The sequence below is a fragment of the Sorex araneus genome, chromosome 6, assembly GCF_027595985.1.
Source record: "Sorex araneus isolate mSorAra2 chromosome 6, mSorAra2.pri, whole genome shotgun sequence".
In the NCBI taxonomy this organism is placed as follows: domain Eukaryota; kingdom Metazoa; phylum Chordata; class Mammalia; order Eulipotyphla; family Soricidae; genus Sorex; species Sorex araneus.
Genome location: NC_073307.1, coordinates 12370221 through 12387884, shown reverse-complemented (window position 1 = coordinate 12387884; position 17664 = coordinate 12370221). Strand labels below are relative to the sequence as shown.

Genomic DNA, 17664 nt, shown 5'->3' with positions numbered 1-17664 from the left:
TGTGGCACCCTCCTGGCCCAGGTGGTCTTAGCACCGTCAAGGCTGCCACACCCGCCAAGTCACCCGCTCTGTGACCGGCTCCCAAACCGCCACTGCAGAACCTGCCGAGGCCCCCGGGGTAAAAGAAGCTTGTTCACTCCCCTCGCTAGCTACCCAACACGAAGCTCTTGGCCAACACTCCCCCACCCCCATAAAAGCAGGAATTTCCTGTGTGCATGCGTTTCCCCCACCCGAGTCCAGGTGTGCCACATCATCTCCAGGTATTCGAAATAATAATCTCTTGTTTTACTGTATTTCCCAATCGTTACTACTCTAAGCCATCTTGCAATCATAATGTTAACACCTGAGAGTTGGTACCAGCTCTCCGTGTTAAGTAATAATAAAGGCCTAAGAGAAAATAGCCTGGGCCAGATGTGAGTCCTCCGGCGTTTCTTACCCTTCGCGTGATTGCAGCAGGCAGAGACAAGACACCTGACGACAAAGCAAAGCCTCATCGCGGCCACGGTCTAACTTCAGACTATCTCATATGAACATTTCACAACCAGCTCTGCCCTCCGGCCTGTGGAAACCTGGAGACTGTGATCCCAGCAGAACCAGTGACACAAACACCCAAACTCGGCGCTCACCAGTTCCATTTCACCCACCTGCAACACCAGTTTTCAAAAATTTTCTATTGTGGGGCCAGAGGGAGATCAAGGGGCTGAGTTCAGACTTTGTGTGCCGGACGCCCCCACATGCCATGGTCCCTGTGCATCGCCAGGATTGACCCCTGAGCACACAGCAAGGAGTAGTCCCCCAAACACCTCCAGTTATGGCCTCCAAAAAAAAAATTAAAATGCTGACATTGTGATAAGCTGCATAAAAATTCCCAGTTAGGTGATTGGGATTATGTGGACTCCAAATCCTGGTGCCTTCTAAGTGCCAGCTACTGCTTCTTAAAAGCCCCTTCAGGTGACAAACTAAGGATTCTTCGTCAGAAAGTAGTACCTCAAAAAATAGAGCAGCCCAAATGTTAAAGTTCACTTGTGTATCTTAGCACTAAGTTGGTTTTATAATCAAGATCTGCACCCCACCTCATGCTTGGGGAAAAACTGCTTAGAAAAGGCAGGTCTAAATTTCCCCATGGTACTAGGACAGAAGTTCCCAATCAGCATGAGAACATTACCAAGCATTAGTTCAGCCTGGACGGTCTGACCCAGGGAAGCCTGTGCAGTCATGGTGAAGGAATAATTATTAGGAATTTCCTTGGCACACGCAGGGCCAAACCTGTACCTTCTGACGCACGAGATAGTCTCCAGCTATACCACCCTGAACACACCCAACTTTGTCTGAAGGACAAGATAAACCCACTCCATCTGATGAAACAGGCAGAAAAATCCAGCTCGTTCCACTGGCTTTGACCATCAGGGAGATGATTTAACCTAATCAGCTGGGAAATGTGCTCACATTGGTTGCTTTCCATTGTTTCCATTCACTTCTCTCCCTCTATGGCGACTCGGTCCCTCAGCTACACCTTTTTTTTTCTCCAGAAACTCGATTCGGCTTTTCAAGGACATTTCCAGACGTTTCACACCAGGGAAGTGATGCCCTTCAGGGCATTGGATTCCAAACACTCCACTCTGACATTCTAGTAACATGAAATCAAAGGCGCATGAGAAACAGCAAGGACATGGGAACCTTTTTCTTCCTGGATGTAGGACCAGATTTGTGCCCTGGGAAAGGCGGTATCCCCCTCTAAACCCTGCTCCTGAGCCAGGACAGGAAAATGCATCTGATGGCCAGAGGAGAGTGACTCTTGGCAGCCTTTTCTCCCGTGTGGCTCAGCTTGCCTTATTTAAGTCTTGTGCAGGCACAGGTGGAAATCCAAAGCGGAGACAGGTGAACGTTCCCTGCCCATGTGGTTGACTCCCTGGAGTTAGGGAAAATGAAAACAAGGTGAGAGCGAGCAAGCAAGAGATAGATAGATAGATAGATAGATAGATAGATAGATAGGGAGAGAGAGAGAGAGAGAGAGAGAGAGAGAGAGAGAGAGAGAGAGAGAGAGAGAGAGAGAGAGAGAGAGCCAGCCTACCATCGAGGCAGGCTGCGGTGGTGGCAGGAGGGATATGGGAGATATTGGTGCTGGGAAATGTACACTGGTGGAGGGATGGAACATTGTATGACTGCAACTTAATCATGAGAGCTTTGTAACTGTATCTCACGGTGACACAGTGATTCAAAAAATAAAAAAATTTTAAAAAACCACCTTTGTGATGATTCTCAGTCAGAAGCAACTATGGTCATTGTAACTTCCTCAACCATCCAAGGTCACTCCTCCCTCATGAATATATGGAAGTTTTCTGGAAAAGGAAAAGACTAGAATGTGCCTCAGTTGTTGTGCCACCATCTCTGCTGAGACAACGGGCCCCACTCCCTTCCTGTGAAGCTATCTTCCAGGCCATGCTAGTGGATGTCTCTCCAAGTTGCTCCAACGCCAGTGCAAGTACTCTTCCCTATTCTTTTTTCCCCTGTTATACTCAAATTCTGGGTTTCCCATTTGCAGAGAGTCCAGTTCCACAAACGAGAATGCAAAAGCCAAGGAACCTTTATTGCTAGCTCCAGCTAGTCCGGGTCTCATCCAATCAGTGGAGTCTTGACCAGGACCCTGACCCTAGCTTCAGAGAACATTATATCGCCCATGGTTACATAAGCAATGTTGGCACAGTTGTTGGTTACAGTTGGCAGTTTTCCCAAGAATTGCAGGAGCAGTCACAAGTTTATAAGCTAATTGGTCATGCCCACCTGCTGTACCCAGAGATATCCTTTTACTGGTACAAAACTGTACTGTAGCACTGTCGTCCTGTTCATTGATTTGCTCGAGCGGGCACCAGTAATGTCTCCATTGTGAGACTTGTTACTGTTTTTGGCATATCCAATACGCCAGGGATAGCTTGCCAGGATCTGCCGCTCGGGCGGGGCAGCTTGCCGGGCTCTCCAAGAGGGACGGAGGAATAGAACCCAGGTTGGTTGCGTGCAAAGCAAACGCCCTACCCACCGTGCTTATCGCTCCAGTCCAACTAAAGTGTACTGGTAGATAAATGGTAGGAAAATGTGATTCAAACGCATAATGAAATACTCCTTGGCTGTTGGCCTGAGTGATAGTACAGCAGGCAGGCACTTGCCTTGCATGCAGCTGGCCTGGGTTTGATCCCCGGTACCCCATATGGTCTCCACAGCACCACCAGGACTGATTCCTGAGTGCAGAGCCAGGAGTTAATTGAGCACCCCTGGGTATGACCCAAAGACCAAAACAAAACAAAACAAAACAAAACAAAAATCGCCACTAGCTGGTGTCACTTCTTGGCACAAACTGGAGTCTCTGTTTTAGAGAAGCCAGTGACCTCGGGCCAGCCCACTGTACACAAGTACAAAACTCTCAGATCCTGCACTCTCCCATCCTTTAAAAAAATCAAACCGGCTGGGGAGGTGGGGGGAAGGGGGGAGGTATACCATGATTCTTGATGGTGGAATATGTGCACTGGTGAAGGGATGGGTGTTTGAGCATTGTATAACTGAGACTTAAACCTGAAAGCTTTGCAATTTTCCACATGGTGATTCAATAAAAGAATAAAATAAAAAAATAATAAATAAAAAAATCAAACCACCCACCCACCAACCAAAACCATGCTTTAGGACGCCGTCCTAATTAGGATGCTCTAATGATTAACTTAGTGGAACAAGCCGGGGCCCATAGGGAACCGCTTGGGAAGCATCTCCGACAGCTCTGGGGTGGTTCCGGAGTGACACTCATCACCCTCGAAGAATGGGGATGTGACCCGTTCACTTGGCTCAGGGGATTTCTCCCGGCGAAACCGGAAAACCCAGCTCTGGGCCAGGAAGCTGCGGGCGCACGGGGCGGGGCGGGGGGCCGCGGGCGTGCGCAGAGTCACGGAGGCCGCCCGGCGTCAGGCGCGCCTGCGCGCGGGGAGGGGCGGGCCCAGGCCCGTTTCCGGGGGCGCGACCGGCCAGCGCGAAGGTGATTGGCCCGTGCCAGCTGCCGGAAGGCGAAGGCGGAAGTGCGGGCGCGGGCGCGGGCTGCGGCGGCGGCGGCGGCTGTGGCTGCGGCGGGAGTGGCGGGCGGCCGCGGCGGCGGGATGCAGGCGCGCGCGGCGGCCGAGAACGGGCGGGACGCCGTGCGGGAGCGGCGCGGCGCGGGGGACGCCGCCGGGGGGCCGCAGCAGAACCACGACGCGCGGCCGCGCGCCGGGGCGCCGCCGTGCCCGAAGCACTCGTACTGGCTGGATCTGTGGCTCTTCATCCTCTTCGACCTGGCGCTGTTCCTCTTGGTGTATTTCCTGCCCTCGTGAGCCCCCCGCGGGCGCCGCCGGAGGGGCGAGGAGCGCGGTGAGCCTGGGCGACCCCGGGGGGCGGGGGCGGGAGGCGCGGCCGCTCCCGAGCTGACCCGGGGGGCTGCTGGGGAGGTCTTGGGACGGGGACCGGCGCGGGAAGGGCCCAGTGGGGGTCTCCCCCCCCGAGACTAGGGGACTCAGACCCGGCCTCGTCGTTGGTCCTTTGGGAGCCGGGCGGCGGGGTGTGGTCGCCCGCGCTCCCGCCACTGCCCCGTGAGCATCCCGGAACTGGACTGTCCTGCCGGCCCCGCGGGCACCAGCGGCAGACAGGTGGTCAGGGCGAAGGCGCCTCCGAGAGTTTGCCTCTAAGAACCGTTTGCGAACTGCCCGGCCCAGACGCAACCCGGGTGGCCCGACCGAGCGACGGCTGTGGCCGCGGGCACCCGGGCAGGAAGCGGCGGGTCAGGTCGCAGGCTGCCCGCTTCTTACCGGGTGCCCCGACCCGCACCGCTCTGCTCCCGGGGTGGAACCTGGGCCACTCGCTCCTTGAGGCCTCTTGATTCCCTCTCACCCCTCTTCGTCCCCCCTCCCCCATACACACACACCAAGACAATTGTCACACGCCCGAGGATCCGGCACAAAATCCTGCAGTTTGAGCTCAGAGGACCCCCTCGCTCTAGAAAGAAAGTGTTGGCAGGGAATGAATGAGAGGGCGCAGGGTTGGGGGAGGGGGCAGACAGCCCGGGACCCAGCAGCTAGTAGGGGGCGAAGTGGCTGGAGCAGGACCGGCCTGAGCTGAGGACGGGAGATGGGGCCGCGGGAGGGAGTGCGAGAGCTGCGCGCGCACACAGACGCACTAAGCTCCAAGCACCGGGGAGTTGGCGCGTTCCGGCCAGTTCACTCCCTCCAGGCAGGCGGCAGAGCTAGCAGCTGCTTCTCTTCCCCACCCCGCCCCCAAGTCTGGCAAAGATCTGGGCATTGACAGGGCATCTGGGGTCTCGTGGTCTCTTGGACAGTACAACAAGTTTGACGGTAGAGGGTTGCTGGGGTGCGAACGGAAGAACAAAGGAAGGTTATCTATAAAAAATCTTTTTCGAACCAGAATGTTCACCCTCCCCCTGCAGCCTGGGTAGCGTACCTCAAATAGTGTGGAGTTTTGTTCTTGTTTTACAATTTGAATTTTTTTAGCGGAGTAGAAAACGGATGTCTTGGGATGGCCCAGGTGTGTGTTTTTTTCCCCCTGATCAATATAAACGATCAGAAGTAGGCAAGTGACTATGAATCCAGATTTTCAGAAGTTGAACTAAATATTAAGAGGAAAAGAAATTAAACATTGTTGACATGCTTCTTTTTTTGCAGAGTGGTTTGCCTGCTACCTAAATTAAGAAGTTGCCTTCTGGAGTAGATTCTGAAAATGAGGCTACAAACTTCAACATAGAAGACAAACAAGATTGTAAAACAAGTTCAGACTTCTGAAGGACTTTTCATTTTCTATAACGTTACTCATTTGGGGACTGTATTGAATGGCTAATGATCTTATTTATAGCTAACTTACTAAAACTGGACTGTGACTTATATTTAAAACTTCTTCACACACTTGATGGCTTTACTGAATATAAAACCATAAAGGTTTAGTTATCTTTAAGAAAAGCAGTTAATAAAGTAACATTGCAAGTGTAAAACAAAATGGAAAATCCATATTTACCTCAAGTGAAAGCTAATACGGGGAGGGGGAGAAAAATAACATTTTCAGGGTGGGCCAGTGTTCTATCATGCACAGATGGTAAAATAATAAAGGGGAGAATTCTGAGTTAAAACAAGCAGTCTCCAGTGTAAGTCCCATTCTTTTACAGTTGCCAGGTGGGTAAGATCTGAAGGCAGCACCTAATACCCAGTGTGGAGAGCTAGATTGTCCTTTGACACTTCCTCTCCTTCCCTTTAAACTCTTGAATTTGCTAAAATAGGTTGTTTCAAGCCTATTATTATGGTTGCATTAAGAATGTTTGCAAGCGTAACAGGCATTTTTGTCTGTAACTCGAATACTGCAGCGAAGTAGCATATTTATTCCTTCAGCAGCTATTTGCACATTACGGGTCCATGACAGCAGGGAACAGAACAGACTGAAACCATTCCTTCATTGAGCTGACGTTAGTTAGTATGAACTTACATCCTAGGACTTAATCATTTTCAGTCAGAGGTTGCACTCCCAAATCTAATGCTTCTACCCTGTGAGAAGGTACTCCTGTTTTATAATAGCTACTCTTTATAGATCAGAATTGGACTCACTGAAATTGGTGCCATTGGACATAAATAAGGTGTCTAAATTATTTTGGGGATAATCCCTCCCTTGGAAAAGGGCACGGGCATGGTAAACAGTACATCCTCTGCCTTTGAGGAATGGCATTTAGGATTAGAATGAAATCTTAGGGACTGATTTAAGATTATTTTATTTGTCTAATGCCAACTACAAGATTAATGATACCCCTTAGGGTGTTGCCTCTCTCTTTAGATAACCAGTTATACAAAAATTGAATCAAATAGAGAAACAACTGAAATTTCATTGAGAATATCAGATTGTATACACTTTGTCTAATAAATGTTTGTTATAGAGCTTAACTTGGTGTGACTTGCTCTTTTGGGTACCAGGTTAAATGGTATACTTTAAGTTTACTTCTGTTTGCTCTAAAATACATAATCCCTACAGGGGGTGGTTGGATGAACATGGAAACCAAAGTTCATATAATATAGTCTGATCAAAAGTAAAATTGTAGGTATTTTATATTTGCAATTCAGTTGTGAGTTGGAAAGAAACCTAAAAGGGAAGAAAACTAGCTCTGTGGTGAAGCACATGGGTCACAAGAATGAGGTTTGGATTTAGTCCCCTGTAACACACACACACACACACTAGCTCAGTGGTGAAATGCATGGGTCACAAGAATGAGGTTTGGATTCAGTCCTCTGTAATACACACACACACACACACATTAACTCAGTGGTGAAGCACATGGGTCATGAATGAGGTTTGCTTTCAGTCCTCTCTCTCTCTCTCTCTCTCTCTCTCTCTCTCTCTCTCTCTCTCTCTCACTCACTCACACACACACACACACACACACACACACACACACACACACACACCTGCACTCGCAAGCACACACTCCACACTTCCCCCAGCTATAAATCTGTTAGACTGCTATTATATATCAGAACTAGTTTAAATATTTCAGATACATTTTTAAACATGAAATGACAGGCAATCTTTTAATCTACATTGAAAGTTGTTAAAAATAATTGAAGTAAACCATTTTCTCTAGTATTTTACAATGTTACAAAAGTATTAAATACACTGACACTTCAAATACAGTTTAACAAACTTTACAATATATACAAATCCTCCATACTAAAAGTCCTGTTAAAAATAATCTTTCTTTCAAAGATATAATTCACTTAAGCGAACACTCAAGTATTTCTGAACTGAGAGAATGTAATCACCTGTTGAAGTTAGAAAAAACAATTAAGAACTTATGTGGCAGACACAATTTGACCATCAGTGGGTAGCTGAGGTTAAACTACAAGCAATGATTTTTTTATTTCTTTGGAAATGTTCGTTCTTAATCATTCAACATTTTGGAATGCAGTTGATTAATTTGGTAAAAATCTTAAATTTACTAATTAATTGTAACATTGTTAACTTAAGGATGAAGCATCTGTTAATATGTGTAAGGAACTTTTAAATTCTGTAATTCAATTCTCTGGAGTGGGTAATACGAAAGTAGGCTACAGCTTACCAGCTAAATATAAAGTGATAATAAAATAAGGCAGGGTAACTAATTCTACTTGTAAGATTATCAACATAAATGAAAATTTCCTTTATTAAAGTCGTCTCCATGAATGTAGTTGAGGTAAAATTACTATTTGTTTAGAATAAAGATGCTTACATGATACATTTCATTAAAATTAAACCCTCCACACTAAAAGCAGAAGCTTCCTCTAGAAACCAAGAAGGGTTTTGCAAATTCAAGACTACGAAAACCAGTCAAGTGAACTGATAGCCTGTAATTAAGTAAGATTTAAAGTGAAAAACTGAGGCAATCACAGTGACATTCCCAAGGGGAAGGCTCTGGGCTGATTCCTAACACTGGTTATTAGCAGCCCAGAACAAGCCAAACCAAAGTAAAAATCTTTTACATTTCATATAAAGTTAGAAAAAAAATGTAACAAGAAAAATGACTAAAGTCTTTTCATTATTTTTAGCTTATGTGGATAAAGTGATGCTTATGAACACAGTCATGTAAATTAGGCATTCCATAAAGGTTTGAAAATAAAGCAAAACCAAGTTTCTCCCGTCCTGGCCTTGATAATTTAATTTAGAATTGCTGTATCATTAAGGCTTTCTTTTTCCCCCAAATGTTATCCGCTTCATGGGTCAACTTAAAAAATAAATTTTAAGACACTTATATGGATCATTTGCAATAGACTATCACAGAAGTCAAAAACAAATGGGTGAAGCCCTCTCTCGGTTACCCATTGGAAAGTGCTTCATAAAGCAAATACTGCTTTGACTACACTATGTATTACCTGGTATTTCTCAGTGAGCATGGTTTACCAACCTACATACGTGTGAGTTTGGTTACTTTAATACTCATGGGCCTCCTAGACACAAAGGAACAAATTACATCTTGATTCACCTGCAGCAGACAGTAAAAATATTTTGCATACCTCCTGACTTTCATGGCATGAAAAGAGAAAGTTTCTAAAATATTTAATACATTTATCATCACAAAATTTTGAAATAAAATATATCTATATACACATGTATAAAGTTAAAGTGATTATTGACTTAAAAAATGTAGTTTTAATTTCATTTATCACTAGGTTTGGTCAGTCGATTCCTCTCAAGCCGTCATGTTCTCTGAGAAGCTTGCCAGTTCACCATTTACCGATCACAATGAGTGTTAGGCTTGTATTTTTGCTCAGAAGGACAATTTGGGCCAAAGCTACTATTTAACGTGGGCCCTAGTCCTCTTTCACTCTGAGAAAGTGAATTATCATGACCAAATCCACTGTTCTCTGGGAAACAGAGCTTGGGCCTCTGATGGTATTTCAGTCTGTAAGTATCAGTCATGCAGCTGTCAACTGAGAAATAGGTGGTTAATGAAATGGTCTCATTTGGGCCGGGAGAAACAGAGTCTATTTCTGGTTGGCAAAAAGCATCAACCACTGTCTGCTTGAAACCCAAGTCTGCTTGAAAATCATTAGCTGCCGAGCCAGATGCCAAGCCCGGGGTGCTGCCAACCTGCTCTTTGCCTTGAAATGTTTCCCTCATTCGTTCATCATTCACACAGGGATTCGCCTCGAGCCCTTGCTCCGATGCTGGGCCGAGAGCACCGTGCTTCGGGAGACTGGAGAAAGTAGCTTTACTCGTCTCTGTCAGTTTGGTGTCAGGCGTGGGATCACTTTTCCCTGACCGTGGCACGGTGTTCATAGCATATTTCTTTGGTGGCAAAGGAGGTGGTGGATTCTGGCAAACAAGTTTTGGCATCTGACAACCCTCGCATCTGCAGGCTGACGGAACGATATGGTCCCTGGACAGAGAGTTTTCTGAGTAACACTGCTCCATCTTCATTTGCTGCTGACCGAGAGAGCCAGCGTCTGGGTTTGCCCCAACAGTTCTCACGTGGGCAGACCACAAAGGAGATGTGGCACCTGTTTCATTGCTGTTTGCTCTCTTGCCAGAAGCAGAATTCTCCTCAGTGGGAGAAAGTAAACCTGTTCTCTCATTATTTTCCACATGAAGCCGCTCAGAAAATTTGGGTTCACTTGACTTCTCAAGTTTCTGTTCCTCTGGATGGTGGATATGCTCTTTTGCCGGGTGGTCTCTGAGTGTCTGTGGATTGGATGAAGAGAGTAACTTCCCACTGGTTTCACGTGGATGTGACCTGAAAGATAAATCAGAGCCTAAGCTATCTGACCATATGCAATATACAAAGCCAGAGGGAAAAAAAAAACCAAATATTGGTCCCTTAGTTTAGCTTCCTACTATATAGTCTGTGCTATCTCTGTGATGGAACAGAAATGAGAAGGTATTTGAATGCAATAACGTGTCACTTTCTGAATCCATAGTCTTTGGACCAGGACAGAACAGTGCTTACCAAAAAGACCTGCCATTACCGAAATGAAAATCCTACTAGAAGTACTAGGAAAAATCCCGTATCAATCTACAAACAGAAATAATTATATTTGTGATGAAATATGGCAAGGGTTTAAGGAAAATGCTACAGTAGCACTGCCCTACCAACAGCATCACAAGTTTTACGGAAAACAGGACGACTTCCATTTTGTTTATAATGCTATAATGATAATGTTCTAATTAGAAATAATCTAGTTAAATCAATATGACCTATATTTGGGCCATTGTTAACTTCTAATGTGAAGATGAATCGTTATCACACTGCAAAATATTTTTCCTTGTGTATTTCAATTATTTTTCTCACACAGCATGGGATTCAATCAGAGCCAAACAAAGAAAAGGCGTGAGGCCTTGCTAAGCAGGTAAGTGGTAAATGCTCTCCTCAGATTTTAACTGCTCAAACTTTTTATTTTATAAAATCAGGATGCTATAATAATCATGTCTATTCTGTAAAACCTCTAACCCTATTTTACAGATTCCCCAATTTAAGAGAGGCATCATAATACTGTAAGGCTATTCCTTTCAAAGCAGTAAATATTACACGCATCTATTATGTCATTCTGATAGAAGTGCGTCTAATAAAAAGATTGTAATCTTTCCAAATATCCACGATTACCTTCTCGTCAAAGAAGTTTTTATTTGTAGATGTGATTCTGAGTGCGAGTCATGGGATAAACGACCCACTTCCAAATTCTTGATTTCTTTTCTAAAGCCTGAGGAAATGAAAGGGTAAAATAAAATCATCTAAATAATGTTTTAGAATTCATCCTGCTTAAACTTCTCAGGTTATTCTAGAAAATAAACAAATAAAAACGAATGTTTCAAGACTCAGCTCAAACAGTATCTATTTTATGAATCCTTATATGAACGAATAGCTCTTTCCTCATTTTGTTATCATTCGAACTTTCTTAATTCAAAATACATTATAATTTTCCATCTACTGATTTTTAACTTAAAATATTAAATTTACTTAACTTGTCCCTTAAATTAACTTATTCATAATTCTATTACACACAGAAACATAAGAAAATATTATATTCTTGGTCCTTAAAGGTTTTTTATCAAGGTCTCCCCTCAATGGACAGTAGGAGGCAGCAGAGAGTTTTTAAAAATATAGTTGAAAATTTAATATCTCTACAACAGGCACTCAACCAAGAGGTCTGACTTCAAAATTCCAATGAACTTAAAATAGATGTGCTATTTTCTCCTCTGCTGACACAGCCATCCATGTGTCTTTACTGGGAATTTTGGCTCTGGGTTCTCTGCAAATCTAAGACCATCCAATTTTAACACTTGGCACAGAATAATGCCAATCTTGGCAGTGTATCCAAAAATATCCCTAGGTCCAATATTCAAGAAATCAGAAAATATACTTTGTCCGAAAAGATGACCTAAATTTAAAACAGACATATAACAATGAAGTAAAACTGACTATGTACATGTTACTCTTGTTGCCTGAAATTTCAAAATATAATACTACAAATTACAAAAACTAGACACTCAAGAGCCAGAATCCAGCTACATCTGGCCCTGCATCTGGGGGCCCCTCCCAGAGGTGCTCAGGGATGGAACCTGGTCCTTTTGCATGCAGCACTGGGGCTCAGCCCCTGAGCTCTCTCCCTCCAGCCCTGCAAGGTCCACTCCTTCCTCCTATATTCCTGAACTTGGTAAATGGTGGTGTGACCCCTTGGTCTCACCCTAAAAATCTAAAAATCTAGCTCTACTGCCCATGTCCTCTCTCAGACCTTCCCAAATACTGCTGCTGCCTTATGTCCTCTTGCCTTTTTCCTCGGCAACTGAACTCATCATCTTACTCATTTTCTCCCACCGCTCCCTAGTCCCCCCTGTATGGAGCCGCCAGCCGTCTTTTCTGAAGTACCAACAGGAACATGCCACTGTCTCCTCCTCCGGGCCTCTCTGCGGAGTCTAAAAATAGCACCAAGGTTTCATCAGGACTCGGCTTCCCCCATCCCTCACCTCACAATTTCCATGCAGGCATTCCAGTCCCGCATAACAAGACTGTACTCTCCAAATAACTGGTACTTTCTCTGACTGTGGACTTTGGAATACCTCATTTCTTGTCTCGAATGGAATTGAAGGCAGTTGAAATTTCCCCATAAGTGGCTCATAACAAGAAAAAGACCTAAAACTATCTAATGGCACCACAGAATTTCAACAAGCATACAAAATAATAGCCTTGTATACAGTTATTAATAAATAGCTGAACAGGAGCCGATACTTTGCAGCATAACTCACAGTAACATTTACACAGAGAAATCTATGTAAATATCTCATCAATGAAGAAAAAAACAATGAAATAATTTTAACAGCATTATTACAGACTTTAAGTTATCTACCATTAAGTAAACATAAAGCAGCTTACAAATAGGCTAAAATTAACTTATGTTGTCAAAGTTTGAAAATAAAAACGTTTCTAAGGGTCTCTTATTTCCTAAGTCTTTTAGCTACTGATATAATTTAAAGTGATTCTTAGGGTCAGTGATGCAAGTGTGTTCCCATATTATGAGAAACAGGAGTGAAATAAGAAAACCATACTTAGTGCCAAAAATTATACCTTATTTGGGAAAAAAATCCACATGGGGCAAGATTCAGGTAGACAAAAACCTCTGACATAGCCAGATGGGCTAGTGGGGTGGGGGTACGGGTAGGTCCACACAATAGGCTCCGTGTCGCAAGGACATCCAGAGACATCGCGGGACAAAGGTTATCTGAAAGAACTATGCTTCTAAGCTCAGTACATCAGACGTCATTCCCAGGGACAGAGATGGGCCCGTGGTAAGGCGCCTGCAAGCACGAAGCCGCCAGGAGCTGAAGGGCTGGGGGAAGCGGGTAGTTTCGTGGCTACCGTGTCCATTTTGGGAGCAGGAAAGAGTGTCTAGAGAGGGATGATGGTGGTGGTTGCAGAACAATGTGAATGGACGGAAAACCACTGGATTGGCGCTGAAAAGTGGTTAGAACAGCGAACGTGAGGTGCATTTTAGCAGAGTGAACAAAATTGGAAGGGCAAGGGATACGGCTTGGGTTAGAGCTCCGAGTTCAAACACTGGCCACACACACGCACACATACACACGACGTATTCTTTCATATAAGGAAAGTGACTACAAAGCTCTCGTAGCAATGCACTCTTGACATCAAAATCTCCGTGGCCTTGTGTGTGTATTACTAGCAGGAAGCAAGCAGCATTTCGAAAAGAATACTAAACTTGCCGTTTATTGTTCGGGCTCACCACCCTCTGCTGTTGACTTCTAGCCAGCCCTTTACTGTTTCCTGTAATACTTGATTACTGGACTTTTATCAGATCTTTAAAACAGGCGAGACATTTCAATATGGGAAAGGAAAGCTATTTCCTTAATATAAGTGTTTCCTTTTGATATTCTACAACGTAATGAAAACAGAGTAATTTTGTATGCAACCACATTTAACGTCAATATTCTGAAAAAATGATCTCCATAAATGCCTTGAGGATGTTAAAGAATACAAACAAACTTGAAAATCTGTTCATGGCTCACTACTATGAAAATTAGATCCCTTATAATTTGTGAATTCTAAAATTTGAAAGCAGTATCCTCGATAGGGACTCAAGAGTCTCTTCACACATCTTTTTCCTCGATTTCGCTCAAATGTGTCCAGCTATTTCCTCATTTTCTTTGGTTTCTACACATCTCCTAGATAATACCACCCAGCGGTCCTTACTGACCCTCGTCTGAACCTTCTCAGTAGTTTCTCATTCTCACTCTATGTCCTTTTCTCCAGTAGTGGACAGGACCGTTCAGACATATTTCAGTTCAGCGTCCAGTCACTGTAAAACTGCGCTTTCCCACCTTCTTTGGAATCAGGCCAAGCTAGGGGATTTGCCTTGGCCAACGGCCTATGAGAGTTCGTGCATTATCACATCTGGCTCAAGTATCAAGAACTCACACCTGGTTCTCCACCTTTGTCCTCCCCACAGCCTGGCGATGATCCAGAGCCGGTCTTGAGATGGTGCCCCTGCAGTCCGGGCCTGACTGATTCATTCCTGAGACTAAGCCGACCACACTCCACAGGGATTGTACCAAGAAACAGGCTAGGACGAAGACACTGAGAGCGGGGAGCGTCCTAGCTGATGCTGGCTGATACACTGCCCTGCTCTGGCACTCCGCACACGTTCATCCTTTAGTTTCAAAGCCATGATTTCTCCCAAATCCTACTCTCATTCATCAAGAACGGGCTGCTTGTTTGGGGGCCACAGATAGCGGTCCTCAGGGGGACACTCCTGGCTCTGCGTTCACAGGCTGCTCAGTCTGCTGAGTTCTCTCTCCAGCCCTAACCATGAGCTTATCAGTTCACAGCCTCATTCTTATTACCATGATTTCATTCATTTAAATTTATTTTTTGCAGGTGGGCGGAGTTTGGGCAACACTGGCTGTGCTATGGGATTACTTCTGCCTCTCTAGTCACAGATCACTCCTGGTAGGACTTGACGGACCAAATGTGGTGCTGGGAACAAAACCGGTTGGCCACATGCAAGGCAAGCACCCTACCCGACGTGTTCTCTCTCCATTGCCCTGTGGTTCATTCTTTACTGTTAGCATTGCAATATATTTAAATAAAATCTTTACCTTCCATGTGACTTCTGTTCTGCTGAGAGGTACAGTTAGAGCGGTCTATATTTAGGTTGCTTGTCTTAATCTGGTCACTAGAAAAACAGAGCAAAGTATCACCAAACACATTAGCTATCATTGATTATTACTTGACCTTAACAAAAAGAGAGTAAAATTTGTTAAACCACTAATTATATCCATGTGTTGCATTAATACAAACTACTTGGTTTATATCTCCCAATAATACAAAAAGCTGCTATTATCCTTGTTTTACATTTGGAAATTAAAGCCATGACAAGTCAAATAAATTTCTCCAATAGTTAAAATCTAAATCAATCTGGTTATAAAATCTTGATATTTCTACTATGCTATCCTTTTCCAAGAATTAATAAAATTATTTTGTCAAATAAAAAGTTCCCCTAAAGATTTTATTATATTTGATTTTAAAAAAAAAGAATGAGCAGGTAAGTTTTATAAATCAGTCTATTAATACATGTGGTATAACATCACAAAATGTTAAGATTGAATAGGTTAAAAGCAAAAATAGCTATTCAAATGATCTCAAACTGTAGCTGATTAGGCAAAATTATGTAACTTCCACAGAAAAGAGAAAATGTACAACAATAATATGTTTAGAATCAAGTGAATAAAAAGATGGTTACTCTTAGTAGTTGCTAAAAGAAAACCATCTCTTCCATGCAACAAAGTTGCAAAAATAGAAAACAATCCCAGTCTGAGTTATAGTCACTATGGATGGAAAATGAGCATTAGATTGAAAAATGATAAAAATGGCTTAATGATCCATTACGGATGCAATTTGAATCTGTACTTTAAATCTGCAGTACCCATCAACTGTTTTCAGTGGTCACAATGATAACACATGTCGTATTTAACGAATCTGATAAAAATTATGTTTTTGAAATCAGAAAATATCTACCAAAACCAGAAAACTGAGCTATCAAATAATCTGCAATACCTCTGAGATTTCCATTACACTTGTCTGACCCTAAACTTTGACAGTCACCTCAAGAACCGAGAGAAACATGGGGGGAAGCACCATTTAACCTGTGCATTACCTCAGGGATACTGTTTCTTTAGCCCCACTGGCATCCAGAACTGCACCGTGTCCATCAATAACAGGCGAGTCCAGGCTGACAGATCCGTTACTGATATGATCACTGCTTTCATATCCAGACTCGGTCCTCTGCATCTGCCAGTTCTCACCATGAACTTTAGTCTCTTTGAGGCCCTTATTTTTTTCCACTCCCTTCCCACCAGATTCAAGGGAACTCCTGCTTCCTGTTTCCTGCTTCGTTTCATCTTCATATATGGTCATCAAACCCTTTTGCTTTGCGTTCTCTTTGGGCCAATCGTTCAAGCTCTGATCTTTATTATATTTAAGCTTGCTAGCGTTATTTGATTTATGTCTGGGGCTATGTTGCTTTTTTTCACTTTCATTGAAAATGCTATCAACGTTTAATGTTTCCCTCATGGGCTTCCAGCTGCGGTTCCGGCTTTTACTGCTGCTAACAGAGCCGCTTCCTCTGTCCCGAGAATCCTGGCTGCTGTCAGTGTCATACCCAGTACCAGCATCACTCTTAGCTTTGCCGGTTACTTTCTCTCCCTGAGGGAGAACCTGGGACTTGCTTGAACTTGGAGTCTGTCCCGAAGCCCGGCTCTGCTGGGCAGTGCGGTCATGTTTACAGGGTCCCTTGCCCTGACTGTGATAGAAATGTGGATTTCCGTGCTGTCGGAAGCCATCCGGGGCGGGTGGGCCAGGCTTGGAATGAGGAAGGTCTTCAGCAACCAAATCTTTGAAAACACGTAAAGACACTAGTGAGTTACTCTTCATGCCACCTTTAAGTCAAATACCTTGACTGGGAGTCAATCAGTGACAAGTAAATAACTATAATTTTTGTTCACATTGTACTTTTGAGACTGAAAGGGGCCATTTAAAAAGTGTGCATAATGAGGCCCAATAATGTAGATGCTATGTTCTGACTTCAAACACTGATTTCTAGGGCCAGACAACAGTGCAGTGGGTAGGGCCCCTGCCTTGCACACAGCTGACCAAGGCTCAATCCCCAGCATCCCATGTGCTCCCCTGAGCCCGCCAGGAGTAATTCCTGGATTCAGAGCCAGGGGTAATCCCTGAGCTTCACCAAGTGTGCTCCAAAAAAGAAAAAGAAAACTCTACGGAAGATCATAATTGAAACTCCGGTTTTGTTTCCCAGCTACTTCCCATCAGTTCTCAGTGGCTATTTCTAGCTCTGTGCCCAACAGTGACCCAGAGTGATGCTCGAGTGGCCATAGTAGGGGCCACAGAGGGAACAGGACTCAGAACTGTCTCTCCGGCCCGGGAACTAAAGCATTCTGTATCAATTTTACTAAGTGAAAATTATAAACATATATGCTCCCTTTCATATTGGCAAAAATTCAGAAGTTTAACTAACTGCTACTGAAAACGGAAGAAACAGACATTCCATCACTGTTGGTGAGAATGCAGGGTGGTTAATTGGGAGGGCAAATGAGCCCCTACACAAATCA

General features: G+C 44.2%; 2 protein-coding genes across 3 annotated transcripts in view; one reads left to right on the top strand and one right to left on the bottom strand.

Annotated features, from left to right (window-relative positions):
* The first annotated feature begins 4077 nt into the window (after positions 1 to 4077).
* C6H4orf3 (chromosome 6 C4orf3 homolog) lies at positions 4078 to 6944 on the top strand. Its single transcript, XM_055142017.1, has 2 exons — positions 4078 to 4383; positions 5688 to 6944. Exon 1 carries the CDS (start codon positions 4134 to 4136, stop codon positions 4344 to 4346), a length of 213 nt encoding a protein of 70 aa, XP_054997992.1. The 5' UTR covers positions 4078 to 4133; the 3' UTR covers positions 4347 to 4383; positions 5688 to 6944.
* A 628-nt stretch (positions 6945 to 7572) lies between these two features.
* The window catches only part of USP53 (ubiquitin specific peptidase 53), a 53473-nt gene continuing 43381 nt past the window's right edge, over positions 7573 to 17664 (bottom strand). For both annotated transcript variants that reach the window (XM_055142015.1, XM_055142016.1), the window contains exons 13-16: positions 16194 to 16929; positions 15136 to 15212; positions 11132 to 11228; positions 7573 to 10264 (exon numbers count right to left, since the gene is read on the bottom strand). In XM_055142015.1, coding sequence (XP_054997990.1) covers positions 9262 to 10264; positions 11132 to 11228; positions 15136 to 15212; positions 16194 to 16929 — 1913 coding nt within the window. In that variant the 3' untranslated portion in view covers positions 7573 to 9261. The remainder of the gene's footprint in view (positions 10265 to 11131; positions 11229 to 15135; positions 15213 to 16193; positions 16930 to 17664) is intronic.

Bases quoted from the DNA above. Each gene is read 5' to 3' on its own strand.
- C6H4orf3 (XM_055142017.1), top strand. From the start codon at position 4,134: ATGCAGGCGCGCGCGGCGGCCGAGAACGGGCGGGACGCCGTGCGGGAG.